Genomic DNA, 23,502 nt, shown 5'->3' with positions numbered 1-23,502 from the left:
AAGGTTCAAGGTAGAATAGACCGTCATTGAAGAAACAACACAAAGTTGGTAACACAGTAAAATCACAATCTATTTTTGTTTGCTCAATAGAGTACAGGCCCACACATAAGGATTGGATTCAACCATTTCATGCAAGGTTTAAAATAAAGTTTCTTCATATGTCTGAACCCTAAAATTAAGTCCAGATGTTTTCCCTCTGTTTTATTTTGAAAATTGTCTACTGTGGAACTGTCCATCCTGTTTTTAATAGATAGATAGATAGATAGATAGATAGATAGATAGATAGATAGATAGATAGATAGATAGATAGATAAAGTAAACACTCAGATTAAAGATATTATTCAACAACCAAAATAGAAACGTGACGCTAAAATGACGTATTGCGTAATACGTGGCACGCGTGGGTCACATGACTCCGGCGCACAGTGACGTGAGTTGAGCATGTAAACCGGAAGAGCCTTCTCCAATTTCAACATGATAACAGAAGTAAGTGACACTTTTCTAATGATACTTTCTTTTATCTGCTAATATGTCAAACGGTGAAAGTAGCGTCATGTTAAACATGGCTGAAAACTGTCTGTAAAATTAGCTCATCAGTACAAAGTATTTACCAGCTGAGCTGAACAGCTGTCGTGCTAATGTTGCTAAGTAGTTAGCATGCTAGGTTTAGTAGCTATTTACACGTCTGCACTGTTAACGTAACTTCACTTTAACGCTCTCAAAACCACACAATAGAGCAGTTTTCTGCTGATGAACACACAACAGAGTGTTTGTTTTCCGCCTGTAGCCGTGTATTCAAACTTTACCACCGAGGTAGCTTAAGATAGCTAGCTAAAGTTAGCTCCGTTGCCCCTCTGTTACATCGTTATAATGATCAAACAAAACTATGAACTCACAAATTAAATCGATAACAACACTCCTGCTGATAAACTGGACCTCGCCTCGTTTTATGTATATTAGTCACTTTTAATTAAGTTAGTAAATTTATTTAAAAGGCCTAGTAGCATTCAGTTAGCAGCTTCAGTATCTATGTAACAGAAAAGATAACACTAAAGCGTTACCCAGAACAGTAACACTTTATTATAAGTGGGTTTTTTTTTTAGCAAAATTTGGATCATTTCAGCTTCTCAAATGTGAGAATTTAATGTTTTTCTTTGTTGTACACAGCAAAATTAAGATATTTGGATTTGGGACTGTTGATCGTACAAAACAACAAATTCGAATACATCCCCTTGAACTGTGGGAAATTATAATAATTTGCGACAATTTATAGACAAAGCAATTAATTGATTAATCGAGCCATCGATATCTGGAACACAGTCCATCTCATATTAAGTGACTCATATAAAACAAACAACAACATGTTTCCTTCAGGGTAGTTTGCAAGAGTCTTTTAAATATATTAAATAAGGGGAGTGCTTCTAAAGTAATCGTATTACATTCCATGGCTCTGATGCATAATAGGAGAATGCAGTTCTGCCAAGCTCTTAGTGCAGCTTCTGGACATTTAAAAGAATTTGATTAGCAGATCTAGTGCTATAGTATCTTGTATGAGACGATGAAAGGCTGGAGATACAGGTAGTATACCTAACAATGTCTTGTAAATAAATATCTGCATGTGTATTTTTCTCCTAATGATTCATAAGAACTGCAATCATGAGTGTGTGAGCCTGCAATCGTTACAAAATGTTAAGTGGCGTGATGAGCAGAGTCCAGCTGTAAACAAAGATCAGGCTTTAGTTGAGATCGTTTTGTAAACATGTGTGTCTCCAAGGATTAAAGTATCTTCCTTATTGATCCCTCAGGATACCAATGATGAAGACGTGTCTCTGTTTGATGCGGAGGAGGATGTTGGGAAAAGGTCAAAGAAAAACATTAAGTAAGTTTACAGGCGACTCAAGGCTGTAAGCTGTTAACACTTGTCCAGTACTTTTCAAGAAAAAGTCCAAACATCTGTTTGCTCCAGCCTCTCAAACTTGAGGATTTGATAGTTTTTGTTTGTCATATGATATTAAACTTAATATATTTCGGTTTTTGACTGTTTGGCTGAATAAAACAAACAATTAAAAACTTCACCTGTTGCTTTGAGAAATCATAATGGGCATTTTTACTGTTTTGTAATTGTTTTGGACAAATTGGGTAGATGAGAAAATAATCTGCAGATGAATTGATAATGAAAATAATGATTAGTTGCAGCCCTGTAGCACTTCTGTATTTCTAAGATGTAGAAAATACTTACTCAACACTGCATTTAAAAATCTGTGCCCAGGCATCCAGTGGCGTCCTTCTTCCACCTCTTCTTCAGAGTCAGTGCCATCCTCGTCTACCTGCTCTGCGAGATCTTCAGTAGCAGTTTCATCGCCTGCATGGTCGCAATCATCCTTCTGCTGTCATGTGACTTCTGGACAGTAAAGGTAAAGTTTTTACTACAAGATAAATTTTCTCTATTCTAAAAACAGGGAGTGTTGTTACACAGTTATATTATAAGGAGAGCAGGGGATATGAATACCCCCCTCTTCAAGGGGAGAGCTTTACTCTTGACACATAAAGGGCTGAATCAACAACATGAAGGAAAGCAGTTTTTGTAAATTCAAATTTAAATCTGTTTAAACTGTTTTATTATTATCACCTCATTTCCTTGACCATCACACACATGCTTGTGTATGTAAAAAGTAAAATATAATGTGTTTGTGTGCAGATTTTCTCAAGTGGCTTTATTTACTGGTCATACATTTTCTATTTTATAACTGTATTTTTTTGATGATAATTTGATATAACCTTTGTTCATTTACTTTTTGAGCTGTACTTTCCTGAGTTCTTAATTGCTTTGTGGCATTACTTTTTTCTAGAGCTGCAATTATTAGTCGATTAATCGATTGACAAAAAATTAATCGGCAACTATTTTGATTATATAATTGAATAATTATTTTAGTTATTTTGTAAAGCAAAAATGATAAACATTTGCTGGCTCCAGCTTTTTAAATGTGAGAATTTGAAGCTTTTCTGCGTCATACATTATATTAAACTGAATATCTTTGTCGATCAGACAAAACAAGATTTATGGAGATGGGCTGTGAGAAATTATAAAGGGCTATGCCATTATACTCCGACTCAGCAACGTTAATCGATAATGAAAATAATTGTAAGTTGCATTCTTACTTTTTTTTTTGTCAATTTTATTATAATGTCATAAATATCTACATTTACAGAACATCACTGGGAGGTTGATGGTTGGTCTCAGGTGGTGGAACCAGGTGGACGATGATGGACGAAGCCACTGGGTGTTTGAGTCAAGGAAGGTGGGATGCTCCTCAGCGTGTCCCATGTTGCTTTTTGTGCTTGGTGTTATTGTTCTGTGGGTCTTTGATCTCTGATAAATGCACTTGTTTACGGTCAGCTGGCCCTATGGTATTTGCAGATGTCCTAACTGTGAGAATATCCTGTTTTCAGGGCACTGGGAAGCAACAAGCGTCAGATTCCGAGTCCCGAATCTTCTGGCTCGGGCTGATTGTCTGTCCGGTCCTCTGGGTCATCTTTGCCTTCAGCACCCTCTTTTCTTTCAGGATTAAATGGCTGGTAGGTCCTCAGATTTAAAGGTTGAAACTGGCATACAGTCATTTTCATTGTCAAATGATAAATGTCTGTCACCTTCCACTCAGCCTATAGTGATCATGGGTGTGGTGTTGCAAGGGGCCAACCTCTATGGATATGTGCGGTGTAAAGTGGGGGGCAAGACCAGCCTAAAGAACATGGCTACGAATTACTTTGGACGACAGTTCCTCAAACAGGTGACTGCAGTTTTGAGTAAAACACACTAAATAGTCGTTGATTGTCAGTTATCCACAGAGTCTTGATGTGTGTTGTGTTTTTATTTTGCAGGCGCTGTCTAAAGAGGAGGAATCATAGAGAGCAGCTCTGCGATTTGAACACGTTTGCATTATTCTTAATGCTATAATATATATTCTTTTAGCAAGTGGATGCATAGAGAGAAACCTTTTTGCAACATGAACTGAAAATAACAGACTTTAACTTTTTCTTTAGAATGTAATGTGTGACTCAACCAGTCCCAATAGAGAGAGATTCCACAGAGAGGTCAGAGGTCTGGTAGCTGTTTTCCATAACTGAAGCTCAGCAATAAACCCTCACAAATTTTAACTGATCCTTTAGTGTAAATGCATGAGTGAAAAAAGGGTGTAAGTGTTTGAAATGTTCAACTGATTGTCGTTTGATGTGTCCTGTTGTCTTACAGCTCCCTCAGATACCTTCTTTAGTTTGTGTTTTCATTGCCTCTTTCTTTTTCATCTTAATGATAATTAACAGAATAAAACATGTAGTTTCTGAGAGCTATTGTACAAATCTTTTTGTTTGTATTATAGACACAGTTTTAAAGTAACAGTGTAAAGTATTCCAGGAGGTTTGTAAATATGTATGTAAAGAAACTATGTGCAACATCTTCTTTTGTGCAAATACATTTGTAACATTTTTCCGAACAGTGTGTTAGTTTTTATTTATGAAAATAATTGTTACTCACTGTAAAACTTGTGAAAATATAATTGCTTAAATCTGGCTAGCTTTCTTTGGCGGCTTGAGAAGTAGCCTTAAAAATTTCCATTTTCAAATGTGTATTTTTATTTTGCAACAGGAAGTTTTCCAGTGGTAGGAATATTCAAATTTTTTACTTAAGTAAAAGTAACAATACATCAGCCTAAACAAACCCCGGGCCTGGGGCCTTTCTGTGTGAAGTTTTCATGTTCTTCCTGTGCCTGCGTAGGTTCTCTCCGGCTACTCCGGCTTCCTCCCACAGTTCAAGGACATGCACATTAGGTTAACTGGCGAGTCTAAAGTGCCCATAAGTGTGAATGTGTGTGATAATGAATTGATTTTGGTTTACATAATAAACTTTTTAACTTTTTAATATACAATCTATGATTAAACCACGTGTTGGTCCTTTAGTTGACTACAGCGACCCCCCGCGTTCTGTTTGGGTCATTACATGTATTGACTCAGCCGTTAGAGCGTTTTCTTGTTAGTATTTTACGCACCTCTACATGTTGGCTACTAGCGTTATCATGACCGCGCAAAATTACTTCAAAATAATCAATATAATAAACATGGCGCTGATTTTGTTCCAAACACTCAGGATCACCAGATAAATACGGAAATGAAGCCACGCCATTTTGGGTCCGTCAAGTTTACATAGGTACCGAAAGTTAGCCGTATTCACCTTCAAAGTAATGGCGTATCATTTTTGCACACAGAAAAAACTAGTAACCAATTATCAGCCAAGGCCACCAAACCAAAAATAAGTGGCGGGTAATTTATTACAATTTAATGGTAATTATTTTGTGTTTCGTTGCCAATTACTTTATTTAAATCAACAGCAGTGTATTTTACTTTGAAATTCTAACCGGAAAGCTCTCTTCTGACGGCTAATCGACCTAACTTGCTATTAGCTATCCACAACATTAGCTTCAGGGCGTCGCTGCTGTCATTTTTCATGATATAAACAGGTAAATCAGTCGTATTTCATTCGCTGGTGGCCGTCCTGTGATGGGAATAACTTCCAGGATGATTCCGACCGAGGATGCGTCCGCCAGGAAGCGGGAGATAGAGGAGAAACTGAAGCAGGTCAGACATGGCACAGAGGAAGGAAGCATCCCAGACCTGCTGTGTTTTTGTTAACATTCATCACTTAACTCGCTTAACTTCGATGATAAAATGTTATTGTCAAATAAAAACATGAGAGAAGTGAGTCAATGATTTTGTGTGTGATGTTACAGGAGCAGGAGACGCTGTCATTCATCAGAGAAAATCTGGAGAAGAGTGATCAGCTGACCAAGGGCATGGTACAAAAACAAAACACACACAGACACAAACCTGCTCAATCTTACATTTACTCAAACATACATTCATTTCATTAAGTCATAGAAGAAGAATCAATGTAGTCCAGGTCTGAGAGGTGTCAGGTCAGCTGGGTTCAGATCTTTAAACTGGTCTAATGTGGTTTAACAAATATGAAATTAGCTTTTAAACAGTCTTTAGAGTTTTCATGTCCAGGATCAACTAGTTTTAATGGTCTAGTTATAATAAAGACACAAATTTTTTTTCTTTTTTCAAACAGAAGAAAGAAATTCACTTTCACAATCTGAAAGCGGATTTTAAAGAATCTTTCGAGTCTATGTTAATCTACTCCGGGTTTAAGAATATTTTTTACTTACAATCATTTTTAAGCACTCCACAGGCTGCTAAACCTCAGAAATAGATATGAGGTGTCTTTATTCTTTATTTCTTTTGTCAGGTCTCCATCCTGTCTTCATTCGAGAGCCGCCTGATGCAGCTGGAGAACTCCATCATCCCAGTCCACAAACAGACAGAGAACCTGCAGCGGCTGCAGGAGAACGTGGACAAGACTCTGTCCTGCATGGATCACGTTATCAGTTACTACCACGTGGCCAAAGACACCGACAGGATCATCAGAGAGGGGTGAGACCACTGTTAGAACTGGTTGATGGATTTTGGGTGCTTATAAACATCTGATTTATCATATTTCACATGTTCTGTTGCAGGCCGACAGGCAGACTGGATGAGTATCTTGCCTGTATTGCAAAGATTCAGAAAGCTGTGGAATATTTTCAGGACAACAACCCCGACAGCCCCGAACTCAACACAGTGGTACAGTACTGACCTTAGGTTTCACAGTTCACTGTCTAAGCTTTTGGTCAATCTCATGCATGAGATATTAAAATGTAAAAGTTAGATGTGAGCAGGATAAAACAGACAAATGTTATTTCTCCTGTGCAGAAAGCGCGGTTTGAAAAGGGCAAAGAGCTGCTGGAGGCTGAGTTCCGCAGCCTGCTGACCCGCTACAGTAAACCTGTTCCTCCCATCCTCATCCTGGATGCCATCAGTGTGGACGAGGAGCTGGAGGTGCAGGAGGAGGTGGTGCTGGAACACCTGCCTGAAGCCGTGCTCCAAGACATCATCTGCATCGCCGGCTGGCTGGTGGAATACGGACGCAACCAGGGTATGACTTTATCTCTCAGCTAGCTGTAGCCTGTGATTCATCAATCATAAATGCAGGATAAGGGCAGATGTCAGATCAGGTCCAGGGCGTCTCAGTATCAGCTGGACTGAGGCAGTGGTGAGAATGAAGAAGTAAATCTGTCTTCATGCTAGTTCCCCCGAGAGGCTGTATTACTCAACACACAGTCGCCACATGAGATGAAAGGATTAAAAACAAAGAGGTAATTTAATATTTTTGATGCTTCTTGTGGTTGATTGGAAGTTTCAGTCAGTCTAAACTCTCTGGTTTCAAACTGCTGAATTTTGTGCCCTGGTCGACAGATGATTAAAAAAGATGGAACGTATTAAAAAAAAATCTGTTAACCAAAGTTTTTATTTTCTAATACAAAGTCCATGAAAAGGCCAAAACCAACCAAATGATATATCTTCTTCCTCTGTCCCACATACACTCAGAAGAGCACCAAACGTGTATTATTCCGCCTCTGAAAATAGTCCCTAAGAAATGCACCATTTCCTCCTGTTTGAGTAAAGTTTGATAAAAAACTTTTGAAGGTTTACGTGTTCAGTAACTCAACTAAACTCAACTTAATTTATATAGTACCTTTCATACAAACATGTAGCCCACAGTGCTTCTCAGAGCAGGAGTAAAACAACCCATATATATACATACACACACACACAGACACACACACACACACACATATGCAAAAAGGAGAGAAAAGGGATGAAAATGGAGAAGGGGAAGTGTGAGAGAAGGGAGGTGAAGAGGGGGAAGAGGGAGGGAGCAGAAATGAATAAGAAAACTATATATTTTAAAATGAACTAAATTTATTTTCGTCATCTTTAGTTTTTCTTTTTTTCTCCTTTCTTTTTTTGTTTATTTTCCTAAATTATTATTATTATTTTGTTTATTTTCCTAAATTTACCCATTTAATTAACTTTTTTATTTTTTCAGTGTTGGGTGGGTGCGGTTGGGCGTATATACTTTAGATATATTAAAATTGTTATTTCCTTTTGTTCTTTTCTGAGAAAGAACTACTGTAAGGGAATGCAAATACAGAGTATGATAAAAAATAAAAATCCAGATTAAAAAGAGAAGTTAGAAACAGTGGGATTGGAGTCGAACGCCACAGAGCAGAGAGGTGAGACGGACTAAAACATAGTTGGTTTTGATCTTTGCAATCAATTACATCTAGAAAAACACCAGTGTCATACACCTTCCTCTTCCTCCTCCTCCTCATCCCCCTCTTCTTCTCTCCCCGGCAGATTTCATGAACGTCTACTTCCAGATCAGGTCCAACCAGCTGGATCGATCCATCAAAGGCCTGAAGGACCACTTCCGCAAAAACAGTGCCTCCTCCGGGATCCTCTACTCGCCCGCCATCCAAACCAAACGCAAGGACACGCCCACCAAGAAGGCTCCGAAGAGACCAGGTCAGCAACAGATACACCTTCAAACAGAATCTATTACCACTCCACTTCAGCCTGTGATCACACTCCGGCGTACGAGCCCTCTTTTACAGATTAATCTGACAGTCAAGCATGAGTCTGCATAATGTTGTTTATTAAATGATGCCACTCTCTCAACACTCATCTCCACACCCTCTCTCTGTTGATTAGATCACATTATTCAGCTTCAAGTGTCCTCCATGATCTCTCATTGATAATAATCTGTTCACTCTGAGCCCACACTGTGTATCCTGTGATTTTACACTCAGCTCTGACTAATCCTTCATCCTTTCCTCTCTCATAATCCCTGTGTTGTGATGACAGTCTACATCCCAGGTAAACACAAAGCTTCAGTGTGTGCCTCCTCGTGCTTGCTGCTGTCTGTTGGACGCCACATTTCACGGCAACATGAGAGGCAGCATGAGTTTTTTTTTCTTTTAGGAAGTAGGAACGTAAAAGTGCAGATGGCAGAAGTTTGTTCTCTGGAGAGATGTAGAAGGCTGTTCTCAGTGTGATGTTGGCCTCTGGTTTCATGGCGTTGTGTCCAGGTGGAAACTGCAGCGACGGCATTAATAAATTAATTAAAAATAATGATTCATGAGTCTTAATTAGTTGCTGACATCATAATCCTCATCTCAGTCTAACAGAACTTGATTCGAGATCTGTGAAATTTAACTTTCACCTGCTCTCACACTCAGAAATCTGAGGTCCAGCTTCTTGATCCAGCTTCTTAAGAAAAAGCAAAATGTGTCTTCAGATTCAGAGGAGGATGACATACATGGGTGTAATGTCTCCACTGGAGATGGAGGCATTAAAAACCTTTTCTTGCCCCCTTCACTTTTAAGGTTTCAGTTTCACTTACTCGTTAAAATCTCTCAAAACAGAAGCGGATGAAATCCAAAAAGAGGAGAGATGTTGGTGAAATCATTGATACATTTATCTACATCACTTTCAAGTACTAGCCTGCGTTCACAATAATCAAGCTTAAGAAGCAGCAGCAGGTGATTTTCAGTCTTTTTTCTTGGCCCTGGATTCCGTCTTTCAGGCTTCATACTGGCTGCTGCTCTTCCCTCTGATTGGTGGAGGTGAGGTTTATTTGTTCTCTGCACATATTTGTAGTCGGTTAGTTTCAGTGTCTATGTAGATCAGCATGGATGAGAAATGTAAAATACAAACATCTATAGTTCTAGTTCTCTAAACAAAGAGGAGGATCAGAAGATATGGTAGAAAGCTCCTGGTGAAATTGTTTTGTTTGAAATGTGAACATGAAGATGGTGACTCAGGTTTGATTTTTATAAATGAGACATTTAAAGACCTGAGAAGTGCAACATTTATAATACTTATATATGAGTCTTATATAATGATATCAGTCTTATCTTGATTTATTTTTCAGCTCCAGTCAAATCTGTATCTTATCTCTGATGTGGTTCATTGGTCCAATTCCAGTTCTTTCACATACAGAATAACAAAAACATACAGATTTGTTTTTATAGATTATGTGTCTTATATTGATGTCATGAAAGCAACAAAAGATGCATGAGAAATGTGACATTACTTAACTTTCACCTTCAACCCTTTTTTTTTTTTAAATCAATCAGTCACTTTATTTGTCCCCAGTGGGGCAATGGGGATACAGCAGAGGGATATATGTATAAAAACATAAATACAACACCAAGGCCAAAACATAAAGGACAACAAGTTAGTAAAACCAACCAGATGTACCTGTAGCTTTAATACTCTGATGCAGGATCAGTCTGTGCTTTTAACAAGAAGTGGATCATGAATTTCTTCTGAAAACCTCCTGCTGCTGTTTGCTGCCCCCAGTTCACCACCATGAAACTAAAGCCTGTAGAGTTTTCACAGTGTTTGTGTAGATTAGTTCTGCAGAGTTGGTGTGTGTGCTGTGACAGGTTTGTATCAGAGGTGTGTGTTAGTGTTGATCAGAGGAGTTTATAGCCAATAAACAGCTGATGATCTGTTTCCTCCGGCACTGATCAGTTTACACTGTTGAAATCATGAAACAGGCTTTTTAAAAGTTTTTATTCTTTGTCGCTCAGTGCTGCTCGAGTTTGAATTAACTCCATCAACATGTGCTCACAGCTTTGGTCTGTTGTTGCTTCTGCTGAAACGCCTTAAAAAAATATGAATCCCATATAGTATAAAGGTAGATATCCATGTGTTGTTTGATCATAGATCAGGTCTAGGTTCTATATTAATACTGTGAAAGTATCAAAGCCTCAGTCCACAGAGAAATGCACACAGCCTGTATTCAGAAACTGAGACTTAAAACCTGCCGTCAGGACTTCTGTAACTTTGTGATGTCACAACAAAAGGATTAAGGCTCAGAGCCTCCTCTCTTCTGATTGGCTCACTGACCTGTTGTCACTACAGCTCCAGAGAGAAGCCTGAGAGAGGAGATGTAAAACTACACTGAGATGTTTTTTGGCTCTTAAAACCACAAATATATCTTCTTATGGATCAACACTTCAAATAAAACACAGAAGAAGAGGAAAATATGGAGCTTTAAGAAAATAGTTCAGTGGCAGTGAAGAGTGAGGACAGATGGAGGAAAACGGATGACTTAATCGTATTATGTTAAAGCTCCACTAATCAATATAACTTTTGTATCAGCAATGGGTCGGATGACAGTGTGTGAGGGAAAAGAGGTCGTTGTAGGGATGAATTATGACTCAGCTCTGCAGTCCACCATGTTAGCAAGTTAGCAACTAGCTGCTAAAACAGTGGAGCATTTAGCAGCTAAAGAGCCAGTTGATTTTCTCAGGAGTTGGTGGAGTCTGAACTCCACATGTGACCTCAGCAGTTTACCTGTTACTCTGTGATTCAGTCACATCAAAGCAAAATTAAATTTTTAATTGTACCTTTAAATGTATTTTTGTGCTCTTACAGACGTCAACTGTGTGAGTGTGGGCTACAAAGCACATTTAGATTTTCTCCCTTAAGGTTTGTAGGAAACACAGAGCTGAGTCACAGAGCATCATCGAGACTGGAGCTAAAAGCAGACTGAATATTGGACACAAACACGACTCTGATAGGATGCTAATGTTGCTCTGTGTTTGCTGCATGTGTGAAGAGGCGAGTGTTCGCTAACATGTTAGCTATAACAGCTTTATAAAGTGATAGTTTGTGTTTCTCAGCTCGTTGTGTCCAACAGAAGAAAGTGAAAGCAGCTTTAAATGTGCAACATGTTTTACTAACTCTCTAACAAAGCTGAAATATGTTTTCATCCAGAGAATGATAATGTTGTGTAGATTTTGCCTGTTTAAACCATGTAACAAACTGTCAGTTAATATTAATTCTGGATATGACTGTTAACTGTATGAACTGTGATCTAACCTGTTTATTCTGCTCTTACATCAAACCTGGGCGCTGTGTGTTTCTGCACATGTGTCCCGGTGTAGCTGTAGTCTGCTCTGTCTCTCACCTGGTCTCCCTGTTGTGTAGCTGTGGTGCTAGGCCATGTCCCCCCAACCCCCCACCCTCTCCTCCTCCGTAAATACAAACCTGTGCTGGCTGTCTGGGTGGTGGAGGGATGTGGTGTCTATATTTCATCACTCACTTCCTAGCTTTTCTTCTTCCTCTTCTTTCCTCTTCTGTTTCTTGGCTGTCTGGACCTCGCGGCCCCCCTCCTCCCTCCTCGTCCTCTTCTGGACTCTGTCTCTGTGTGTATGGGACCAGGGACCATTCGCAAGGCTCAGAACCTTCTGAAACAGTACTCACAGCATGGGCTGGATGGGAAAAAGGGGGGCTCTAACCTCACTCCTTTGGAAGGTAACGCACCTCGGTTTTCTCTTCGGTGTCTGTGTCTCCCTCCTCGCTGACAGTGACCGCTGTCACTCATGTTGTGAAATCTCCGCACAACAGTCACAACAGCTTTTACACACTGCAGGTGTTCGATCAAGTTTTAATTACATTGAATAAGTCTGGGTCTTTCTCAGCAGGAGGCCTGATATATATTGAAGTCAATCAAAACCATAACACATTCAACCTGAAACACTTTTTCACCATTGATCTGCTCTGTTGTTTTTTGTACTTTTCTTATCACCATGGATAAACGGCCAAACATGTTACAGCATGATCAGATATTCCCAGCAGAGGTTAAATAATAATAATCCCACTGAATAATCCCCCAGAAACATTAGCCGAGGTCTTTTTCAGAGCCACTGTCAAAACGAAAGGAGGGAAATTCTCTTTGCAGCAGCCATAAGAAATACAACAAGACTTGCTGTCTATGAATACTGAATCATAGAAGAGGCAGAGATTTTTAAGTCTTCACTGAAAACAAGTCTGAAACCGAAAGATGTTTTTTGTTTTGCTGATGGAGAAGATGATATTGAGCTTTTCCTGCTGTTTGGCCTCAAGGATAAACACAATGTTAACAACAAAACCCCACAGGGCACCTTTAAGAAGGGACATCTTTTTAGAGGTTGAAAGGGGATTCTGGGAAATGTAGGAGAGTATAATTTGAGCAGGTTGCAGCTGAAACATCTTTGTGTCTGTGACACTGAGCAGCGTCACAGTGTGTGAACCTGCGGTGAGTTAAAAGCTGTTGTGATGTTTGTGTGAAGCTGGTTTCTGTCCTGTAGTTTTAACACGCACTCACTAACTGTAGATACGAGTCACACGCACAAAACAAACCCCCCCCCCTGCCCCCCCGGTGCTTGGTGTGGTGGTCGGTACAGCTGTTCCAGGTTCAGGTTTGTCCCCCACTCCTCATGTCCCACCTCTGGTCTAGTCACGACCCCCGGTGGTTTGACTAGTCCTGTCTCCCTGCTGCTCCGCCCCACCCACCAGGTTACGATCATGACCTGCGGGTCAAACACCTGTCTGACGCCCTGACCGAGAAGCACGGGGCCGCCGCAGGTGAGTGACGGGAACATGTGGGAAAGAGAAGGAACATAGGCAGAAACAAGGCTGATGAGATCAGGTGTATTTTTATATGAGAGTCTCACCTGCTGCAGCTTTAACACATCTCAGCCTGAAGCAGAAACACATAGAGATTAACAGCTTCAACTGAACACGTGCACTGACTCAGTAACTCAGCACCAGACCCCATGTCTTAAATCACATCTTCTTCTTCTTCACCGGCTGACTGCATGTTTCCTCGTGTACCTCTCAGGAAAGGACGATGTCCTGGACATCGAAATCGACTCCTACATCCACTGCATCAGCGCCTTCGTCAAGCTGGCTCAGAGCGAGTACGCCCTGCTGACAGAGATCATCCCCGAGCACCACCAGAAGAAGACCTTCGACTCCCTCATTCAGGTCAGAGACATGAAGGGACATTAACCAGAGCTGTTTGAATTCTGGTTCTAAAGTTCATTTTATTACAGTTCTGAAGGTATAAAATATGAGAGCGCAGAACAGTAATACAGCTTATTAATGAAAATAGTATTTTGGTGTAAGTGGAAGCAACTATAGACTGACAACAGCCTCATAATAAAATGAAAAAAATAAAGCCCATAGAAATTAATTGAGTCAGTTTATATGAAAAAATGTGACAAAAAGAACATTTCAAAAGACTATGTAACTGTAGAGAAATTAAAACCATGTCTCTCATTGTTTTACTTCACTGGGGTCAAAGGTCAACATTTAAGTTTAAGTATCATAACTTCTGAATTAACAGGCAACAGTTCAGTGAACTCTTCACAGCCTCTTCTCCCATTAAAGAGAATAAGAAACAGCTAAACTGTTTGTTTGTTGCATGTCTTTCACCATAACAACATGTAAGAAGGTGTGATAGTTCGTTCTCCTGTTGACCAGAGCTGTAGATTTCTTGATTGTCATCACCACGGAGCAAACATCATCCCAATAATGCCCCAGCTCCAATCAAAATCTGACTTTCAGTTATGTTCATTAGGTGACGTCTTCAGATGTCTGTCTCTGACTAGTGATCAAAGATACAAAGTGTGAAGACAAGTCAGTATGACAGAGGAGTGAATGCGATCTGTGTGTATGTGTGAAAGACGTTCATCAGATGATGTGCAGTAGATACAGTTTTCTGTTTTATGATGTTGAGTGAATAAGGTCGACTCAGTCTCCATAAACCTGCCTGACCAGGTCTGATGTGAAACACAAGTTTCCATAGTAACCAAACATCTGTCCAAGCTTGTTTCATGAATTTGACAAGAGAAAGTTGCTAAAACAAGTTACTTCCTGAGCCGCCGCCTCTGCAGCAAAGTGTCCACATCAGTTTCATGACGTCCTCTGTCCACAGGAGGCTCTGGACAACCTGATGCTGGAGGGAGACAACATCGTGTCCGCCGCTCGCAGAGCCATAATGCGCCACGACTACTCAGCCGTCCTCACCATCTTCCCCATCCTGAGACACCTGAAGATGAACAAGTCTGAGTTTGATTCAACGCTGCAGGTGTGAATCAGCGGAGGCTCATGATTTACAGCACTATCTTGTGCAGGAAGAAGAGATGATGCATCATAATGATCTTCCATTTAAAATTGGATTTGAATGTATTCGTCTTTGTGTTCAGGGAACAGCAGCGAGCACCAAGAACAAGCTGCCGACTCTCATCACGTCCATGGAGACGATTGGAGCCAAAGCTCTGGAGGAGTTCGCTGACAGCATCAAGGCAAGAAGCCTGAATTTAAACGTGTCTCCAATCACTCAATAATCAATAAAATATTATTGACTGATTCCCCTCCTGTCCATCCACAGAATGATCCTGATAAAGAGTACAACATGCCCAAAGATGGAACAGTCCACGAGCTGACCAGCAATGTAAACGAACACTCACTCTCCTCCTGTTGTGTAACTGGATTTATTTGCTCTGTCTGCTCTTCAAACACCTGTCCACGAGGACTCTGCTGTTTGTCCGTCTCCGGGGATCTAGGTGGTCTCCGTGGGAACGGCTAACAGCGGCGATCCGAGCGTGGCTGTTTAATGAATAAGCTGAGGTGATGCTTACCTTGACCTCTCTCCTCGCAGGCCATCCTGTTCCTGCAGCAGCTGCTGGACTTCCATGAGACGGCCGGGGCCATGCTGGCCTCACAAGGTACAGTCACAGACCTGCTGCTGGTACACCGCTGTTTCCTGTGGTGCTCATATCAGCAGTGGTCCCTGTCAGACGTCTGTGATCTAACCTCAGCTACATCAATACACACACTTTATTGTAGATCCTCTGGTAACCTTCATGTTACACTTCATGTTCTGTCAGACAGTATCTAGACAGTGGCATGTTTTTATTTTTTTGGCACAAGTGTCGACTTTCAGCGTTAATTTGAAGTTGTTTAAATCCACAGTGAGTGACCAGTGTTGCACCTCTAAGCCTGTTTTACACACAGTCTTCAAAGTTTAGGACAAACAGCAGGACAGTGATGCTACACAATCTAAAGCAACAAGGCATTTTAAAGGCCAGTCAGAGGAATGTTGATTTATTTTACAGGCTCTGTAATTTACTAGAAAGGAGCTGGCATTTGTAAAGGGAGACCACAGTCTGTAATTTGATACTAATTGTCAGGAAAATGGAGACCAAACAAGCATGAAATGAAATGGACTTGACCGCAAAGCGGCCATCGTATTTCCATTCCATCTTAGATGAAACCACGCCCACTTCCTTATGAGGAATGCCTCAACCAGGAAGTGGGTGGAGTTCTGTCCAAACTGGGTTGGAAAAACAATTCAAGAGACTGCAAAAGATTTCACAACCAATATGAAATATGACTTTATTTAAATGAATGAGTTAATGTTAATTCATCTACCTGCTTTCTGTCCCCTGACACTGATGATTTGTGTATAAAAGGGACTATACTATAAGTATACTCTATTTTAATTATACTTTATTTATTCAGCATTTAGCAGCTGAAGAGTCAGAGATTTCTCTCAGGAGCTGCTGGAGACCAAACACAGAGCTAAAAGAGAGACTGGACTTAGATTCATCATGTGACACAAAAATGACTCCATATGAATGATAATGTTGCTCTGTGTAAACTCTATAAGGTAACAGATAGTAAAGCATGTCAGTGTTATATTTGTTGCCTTTCCCACAAGCACCTGTAAAATAACTGATGGTGGCTTTAAACTACTGAAGTACAAGAAAGAAACATGCCACTGTCCAGATAAGATCCACATCAGTAGATCACTGATGTAAAACATGATCACACTGACCCTCACTCAGTCCATTAGACACATACACTCACATGTCTCGACCTTATCACCACTGTCAGATTCCTCATTCCTCCCTCACTCGTTCTGTATCTGTTTCTTCACCTCCTCGGCTTTTCCCTCTTTCCTGCCTCAGGTTGTTTTTCTCTTCTTTCAGAGGGAGCTTCTGTGACACGAGTTCAGAGTCAGTCTTAGAACGACCTTTAGAAAAGATGAATTCATTTGTTTACAATAAAGTGGGTTTGTTATAATCCAGTCACCTCACATTAGAGGCTGTGGATCAGGACCTGAGGTCTGTGGCTCCCTCCTGCTCCCTGTTCCTTCCTTTTCATTACCCGCCTCCCCTCACTCCCTCGCTCTCTGGCTGATGACTGTTTGCTTTACTCTGCACTAACAAATCTTTTCTAACCTTTTTTGCACTTGTGCCTCTTTCTGTCTCTCTCTTCTCTTCTGCCTTGCCTCGGCCCTTTTAGTACTGGGGGACACTTACAATATACCTTTAGACCCCCGAGGTAAGCAAAGATCCTGTGTATAGGCCCCTGACCAGTCCCACTCTGAACTGAATGTGTTGTTGGTTCTGAAGTTGTTTTCATAATCGTTCTTGAAACGATGATTTCAGCTAATTAATGCAGAAAGACAGGAGAGGAGACGCTCAGCTTTGATGTGCATGTTTTAGTGGAGGTGTAGATCTTCCCACTCTTAATCTAAACAGGAAATAAAAGATTAAATGAAGTAGTCAAACTCATTATTGTGGCTCATTAAGTGAATTTTAAGGACTGACTGTGTTCACACCTCCTGTATCTTTCCAGAGACTTCATCAGCGAGCAGCTACACCTCTGATTTCAACAAGAGGCTCCTCAGCACTTATATCTGTGAGTACAGAAGAAATCCACATCTTTCATCTCTTTAATAAAACGTCCATGTTGCTTTGTGTTTTGAACTGATGCATGATGGATGATGTGTCCTCTCAGGTAAGGTTCTAGGAAACCTGCAGTTGAACCTGCTGAGTAAATCCAAAGTGTACGAGGACTCGGCCCTGAGCGCCATTTTCCTGCACAACAACTACAACTACATCCTCAAGTCTCTGGAGAAGTGAGTGGGATTTTCTCTGTTTGTCTGTGTGAATGAACACAGTGTCATCAGATTCAACACTAGCCCTGATGAGCAGAGTCTCTAATGATGTGATGATTTACTGGTTCCATTACAAACACAACAAACACAAACTGGAGACAGAAATTTGTCTTACAATCATCTGTAGTGATGATGACGATGATACAGGATGATAATTTTTTTTTTTTTTTTTACAGGTTTTAACTATAAATATTTCAATTTTTCTGTCATTTCCAGATCCTTTAGTAAATTAATGACCAACAGAAAATAAACTGCAGACCATTTTGCAAACAGTTTGAGCTGTTTGTCAAGTAAAAACAAACGGATCTCTAGCTCCAGTTTCTCTGATGTAAAGATTTGATGCTTCTGTCTGTTTGATATCAATGAAACCAAAATTAGAAACAGCTCTCTGTGACAACCAGTTTTTATTATTTCACATTTTTTATAGACTCAATGATTAATGCACACCTACAATATTAACCTTACTAATTTGAATCTTGTGTGTGTGTGTGTGTGTGTTGTGTGTGTGTGTGTGTGTGTGTCATTTAAAAGATAGAACCACCACTTTGTAAATCATCTCTCGGATCTTTGGATGTTTTGTTGTTTCCATTTGTTTCTCTAAATGATGAAAATCTGTCGGCAGGCGTCAAGTCATTCATTCATTCTTATCACAGTTACATTACTGTTGCTTGGCAACTCGTTATTACAATAATGTGACTGACGAAAATAAACAGACCTGTAATCTGTTGAGCTGTGCTGTGAGTGGAGGTGATTCACTCAATGACACTTTATTAGGCACAGCTGAGTAATCTGATGTAATCCGGTCCAATAGATCTGCTGTGAATTCTACTTTTACTAGTCTATTATTGATGGTGTTCATTACATTGAAACATGTTTATAAATACAAACATTAGAAACCACCTTTAACTATAAGCTCAGTAATAAACATGTAACTACACATTTCCTCCATTGGACTGGATTTCATTAGATTGTACGGCTGTACCTAATAAAGTGACTACTGAGTCAACCTAACCACTGGTTTAGTCCTTTTTTTTTTGGGCTTTTAATGCCTTTATGATAGCACAGAAGAGAGAGACAGGAAATGGGGAGGCAGAGTGAGGGGGAATGACTTGCAGTAGAGGGCCGTCCGATGTGGGATTTGAACCGGGGCCGACTGCAGCGAGGACTGTAGCTTCTACACATGGGGCGCCTGCTCAACCCACTGCGCCACTCGACGCCACGGTTTAGTCCTTTTTAGAGCCGAAACAATTAGTTGATTAATTGATTAGTCAGAAGATTAACGTGCAACTACACTGCTCAAAAAACTTAAGGGAACACTTAAATCACACATCGGATCTTGATGAATGAATTATTCAAGTTGAAAATCTTTCCTGATGTGCATTGTATAATTTGTTGAGAACAAAATGATGTAAAATCATCCAGTCACTGAGGACTGGATTCACAATCACACTAAAAATCAAGGCAAAAAATTGAAATGACAGGTTGATCCAACTTGTGTGAATTTCATCACGGCAACTCAAAATGTGACCCAGTAGTGTGTATGGCCCCCGCCTGCCTGTCCTGGTTGATTTTTTCCTCCCAGACCTGGATCAGGGCGTCAGTGAGCTCCTGGACAGAGTATGGCGGTACTTGGCGGCGTCAGATACACCGATACATAATGTCCCATAGGTGCTCAATTAGATTTAGGTCAGGGGAACGTGAGGGCCGGTCAATGACATCAATGCCTTCGTCATCCAGGAACTGCCTACACACTCTGGCCACATGAGGCCGGGCGTTGTCCTGCACCCAGAGGAACCCAGGGCCCACTGCCCCAGCGTCAGGTCTGACAGTCGCTCTGAGGATTTCCTCCCGGTACCTAACAGCAGTCAGGGTAACGCTGGCTCTGACATGGAGGTCTGTGAGACCCTCCAAGGATATGCCTCCCCAGACCATCACTGACCCACCACCAACCGGTCATGCTGGATGATGTTACAGGCAACATAACGTTCACCACGGCGTTTCCAGACTCTTTCACGCCTGTCACATGTGCTCAGTGTGAACCTGCTCTCATCTGTGAAGAGAATGAAGCGCCAAAGCAGACCTGCCAATTCTGGTGTTCTCTGACGAATGCCAGTCGAGCTGCAGGGTGCTGGACTGTGAGCACAGGTCCCACTAGAGGATGTCGGGCCCTCATGCCACCCTCATGCACTCTGTTTCTGACAGTTTGGTCAGAAACATGCACACCAGTCGCCTGCTGGAGGTCATGTTGTACCGCCTCATGCTACCAGCAGTGACACGGACATTAGCAAAACACAAAACTAGAGAAGACTCAGTCAGGAAGGATCAGGAGAGAGCAACTGTCTGTGGCTACCACATGTAAAACCATTCCCTTTTTGGGGGGTTTTCTTGCTTTGGCCTCTCCATTGCACCTGTTGTCACTTTCATTTGCACCAAAGCAGCTGAAACTGATTCACATTCACTTGTGCTTCCTAAATGGACAGATTGATATCCCTGAAGTTTAACTGACTTGGTGTTATACTGTGATGATTAAGTGTTCCCTTAACTTCTTTTGAGCAGTGTATTTTGATAATTGATAATCGATCATATCAGTCATTTTTCAAACAAAATAATTGAACAATATTCTCTGATTCCAGCCTTTCAGATGAGATTTCCTACTTTTCTTTATCATAAAATAGTGTAAACTAAATATTTTTGACATTTGAAGACATCACATTTTGCTCTGAAGTTGTGACAATTATTGACGTTATGTTGAATAAATGATGAAGCTAAAAAGAATGAACTGGCAGATGAATTGATGATGGGAATGATTATTAGTTGCGGTAAATATGTCTTCCACTTAAACACCTCCTGAGTCTTACCTGTACTTGTGTCCAGGTCTGAGCTGATCCAGCTGGTGACGGTGACCCAGAAGAAAGCGGAGACCTCCTACAGAGAGCTGATCGAGCAGCAGATCCAGATGTACCAGCGCAGGTAAACCCAGACGTGTTACAGAGGACTCAGACATGCCTTATGTCTGTCTCATCCGTGTCTTCACCTGACACGTCTCCCTCTGTCACAGCTGGCAGAAAGTCACGGAGCACCTGACGGACAGGAACATGCCCGTCTTCCAACCTGGCACCAAGGTCAGAACTTTATTATCTTTCATTCCTGGAGAACAGCAAACACTTCACCAGCTCTGGTACAGACGTGTCAACTTCAACACACCTGTATGATTTCTGGCACTGAGGGAAAAGCTGATACTGTAGAAGTTCAGCAGAGGCCCAGAGGTCGACAACACAGACTCACCAGTGAGGAAACTGGGACACAGTGTTCAGTTCAGACTTCATGTAGATTCACACATTAAAGCTTGAACTGTTGAGCTGACCTGACTGATGACATCACACACGGTTTATGTCTGTGACCATTATATAAGTTCAAAATTAAAAAAGGAAATTAAGATTCAGAATTTTGACATTTTCTTGAAACTTAAACAAATGTGTGTTGCCTTTTGTCATGAATGAGTCTGATTTTTGTATGAATGTTATAACGCAAGTGTTGTTTTCCTGCAGCTGAAAGATAAAGAACGACAAGTGATTAAAGACAAATTCAAGGTGAGATCAGAATTTGGCACCACATGTTCAAATCTCTCTCCACAGACCAGATCCTGTAACAACCAGTGTTTGAATATGAACCCGGCCTCTCTCTCTCTCTCTCTCTCTCTCTCTCTCTCTCTCTCTCTCTCAGGGTTTTAATGACGGCCTGGAGGAGCTGTGTAAGATCCAGAAGGGTTGGGCCATCCCGGACAAAGAGCAGAGAGACTTCATCCGTCAGGCTCAGAAGAAAGTGGTGTCGGACGCTTACAGAGCGTTTCTGCAGAGGTGAGAGGAACCGAACCAGCAGGTTTCACACGTGTCAGGTTTTTACATCTGGATGTAAATCAGCTTCGGTACATTCACAAAAAACACAATCATCATCGAATACTGCAAGATACTGATCAACGCCTAACCTGGACATTTTCAAATTCACCATATAATACACTATACATAATAAAATGTTAGTTATCTTCTACATTAGTGTTTGAGTCTTTAACCACCAAAAAAAATTTTATTTTCGTAGCCAGTTTGATGTTTGTCTGTTTTAAATGTTTTTAAGCTGCAGTGTTACAGCTTTGACACAAAAGGTGTTTAAATGACAGGATGTGACACTACACCTGTGCTAACTGTCAATCAGTCAATAGTGAACAACTCTCGATCTTCCAGCCAATCAGAGCCATCCGTGCTCTGCTCCACACTGACATATCTCTCTCTCTTCTGTTTCTTCTAGATGCGCCAACATCTCCTTCACCAAGAACCCAGAGAAGTATCACAAGTATCGGCCGGAGGAGGTGGAGGAGATGATTGAGAAGCTGTTCGACACGTCCGCCTGAGCTGCACGTCGATCGCCCCCAACTCATGTTCCTCACGCTCTGACAACACAACACTTTAACAGCAGACACACACACTCCCCTCCTCACACTACTGTCTCCTCAGCCTCGTTGTGTCTGATGAATGTTTTGTACAAAGATATGAACATGATGTATTTATGTAATTTAGCCGTCGCAGTTTAGTGTTTCAGATGAATAAAGCGAACGCTGAATCAGTTTGAGTTGTCATTTGTTTTGTTGATGACATTTACACAACAGCAGAGCACAGAGCGGATCATTAGTCTGGTTTACTGACATGACCAGTAACAGAGGCAGAGCTGTTTGATCATCTGTTGTCCGATTCTGAATCTCTTCATATAGATACATAGTTCATTGTCTATTATGACACACGAGCTTTGAGTTGTTTGAGTAAACAACTGAAACGCTCCTCCCTGTACCTCTGTGCAGAAACACATTGTTAGAGCTGGGAGCAACCAGAGCATGTGCATCCTAATGAGCAATGAAGCGAGACACTTGAAAGCTCCTCAGGAAGACGTCTTCAGCGGCTGCAACCTTTGTGTTTGTGGAGAAACACTCAAACGCTTAAATTACATGTGAACAGAGGAATTGTGTAGACTGTGTTTGGTTTGCGTTACGTAACATGATGACAGAAGGAGCACGTACGGTCAAAGGTAAAGCTCTAACCAGTAGCTTCATATATTTATTTGAAAGGTTCACACCCACAGATAATTATCACCCGACCCTGCAGTTAACCTCAGCTCCACAGAGCATTTTAGAGTGCAAAAAACAAAACAAAACTGTGTACACGATCTGCCCAGCACCAGGCAGCGGACAGACACCGCCAACAACTACCTGCTGAACCGAACAGAACATTTAGCAGCTTACAGCCGCACTGTGCAGCAAAGATTGTGTGAGTTATTTGGATGTAGAGATGTCTAATAAAATCCTACAATCTGTGTCAGACTGTGCGATATCAGTTTGAGGCATGTCAGATTATATATGTGGAGGTGAATCCTTGCTCCATGTCTGCTATAAGCAACTGTTCGCTTGCATTCACATACACATTCACTATCAACTTAAAGGTAATGAATAACATGCCATAATATGTGAGTATTTCAGCTTGTTTCTGCTGCCCCCTAGAGAAATTAATGGTGGTTTAATGTTGATATAATTGACATACACAGGTGTCTTTGGACTGTGCAATAACTCAGGAATGAAGGAGAATTTGAGTGTGAAGTATCTCAACTTGTATTCTAATAGCGCGTGATAATTGCAGCATCACGTACATTTACATATGAATACTTTCTTCAATAAAACCGAGTCGTGTGATTTCCTATATGTTAAAAGCATCACAAATGAT

The 23,502-nt window shown here is 40.9% G+C and overlaps 2 protein-coding genes across 7 annotated transcripts; both read left to right on the top strand.

Moving 5' to 3' along the window:
- The first annotated feature begins 408 nt into the window (after positions 1-408).
- LOC111219843 (Golgi apparatus membrane protein TVP23 homolog B-like) lies at positions 409-4,490 on the top strand. Its single transcript, XM_022742672.1, has 7 exons — positions 409-486; positions 1,806-1,879; positions 2,270-2,414; positions 3,210-3,299; positions 3,451-3,576; positions 3,660-3,788; positions 3,880-4,490. Exons 1-7 carry the CDS (start codon positions 475-477, stop codon positions 3,904-3,906), a joined length of 603 nt encoding a protein of 200 aa, XP_022598393.1. The 5' UTR covers positions 409-474; the 3' UTR covers positions 3,907-4,490.
- Positions 4,491-5,444: 954 nt separating this feature from the next.
- On the top strand, positions 5,445-22,358 carry exoc7 (exocyst complex component 7). Of its 6 annotated transcripts, none has more exons than XM_022742668.1 (21): positions 5,445-5,628; positions 5,781-5,846; positions 6,299-6,483; positions 6,567-6,672; positions 6,802-7,024; positions 8,290-8,457; positions 8,797-8,808; positions 13,285-13,353; positions 13,610-13,755; positions 14,708-14,860; positions 14,979-15,077; positions 15,164-15,226; positions 15,434-15,500; positions 17,083-17,121; positions 17,419-17,481; positions 17,581-17,701; positions 20,615-20,710; positions 20,799-20,862; positions 21,289-21,330; positions 21,464-21,597; positions 22,043-22,358. In XM_022742668.1, the coding sequence occupies exons 1-21, from the start codon at positions 5,551-5,553 to the stop codon at positions 22,143-22,145; spliced, it is 2,097 nt and encodes a 698-aa protein (XP_022598389.1). In that variant the 5' UTR covers positions 5,445-5,550; the 3' UTR covers positions 22,146-22,358. The 6 variants fall into 6 exon arrangements, with proteins under 6 accessions (XP_022598389.1, XP_022598387.1, XP_022598390.1 ...); XM_022742666.1 differs by lacking the exon at positions 13,285-13,353 and adding an exon at positions 12,169-12,261; XM_022742669.1 differs by lacking the exon at positions 8,797-8,808.
- The last annotated feature ends 1,144 nt before the right edge of the window (positions 22,359-23,502 follow it).

This window comes from Seriola dumerili, unplaced genomic scaffold, assembly GCF_002260705.1.
Source record: "Seriola dumerili isolate Sdu_G_001 unplaced genomic scaffold, Sdu_1.0 BDQW01000068.1, whole genome shotgun sequence".
NCBI lineage: Eukaryota > Metazoa > Chordata > Actinopteri > Carangiformes > Carangidae > Seriola > Seriola dumerili.
Note: the sequence above shows the minus strand (reverse complement) of the source record. Positions and strands in the feature narration are given on the sequence as shown.

Bases quoted from the DNA above. Each gene is read 5' to 3' on its own strand.
- LOC111219843 (XM_022742672.1), top strand. The intron at 2,415-3,209 runs GTAAAGTTTTTA...CTACATTTACAG, and splicing joins GTGACTTCTGGACAGTAAAG to AACATCACTGGGAGGTTGAT. The intron at 3,300-3,450 runs GTGGGATGCTCC...TCCTGTTTTCAG, and splicing joins GGGTGTTTGAGTCAAGGAAG to GGCACTGGGAAGCAACAAGC.
- exoc7 (XM_022742666.1), top strand. From the start codon at position 5,551: ATGGGAATAACTTCCAGGATGATTCCGACCGAGGATGCGTCCGCCAGG. The intron at 15,501-17,082 runs GTACAGTCACAG...CGGCCCTTTTAG, and splicing joins GGCCATGCTGGCCTCACAAG to TACTGGGGGACACTTACAAT. The intron at 21,598-22,042 runs GTGAGAGGAACC...TGTTTCTTCTAG, and splicing joins TACAGAGCGTTTCTGCAGAG to ATGCGCCAACATCTCCTTCA.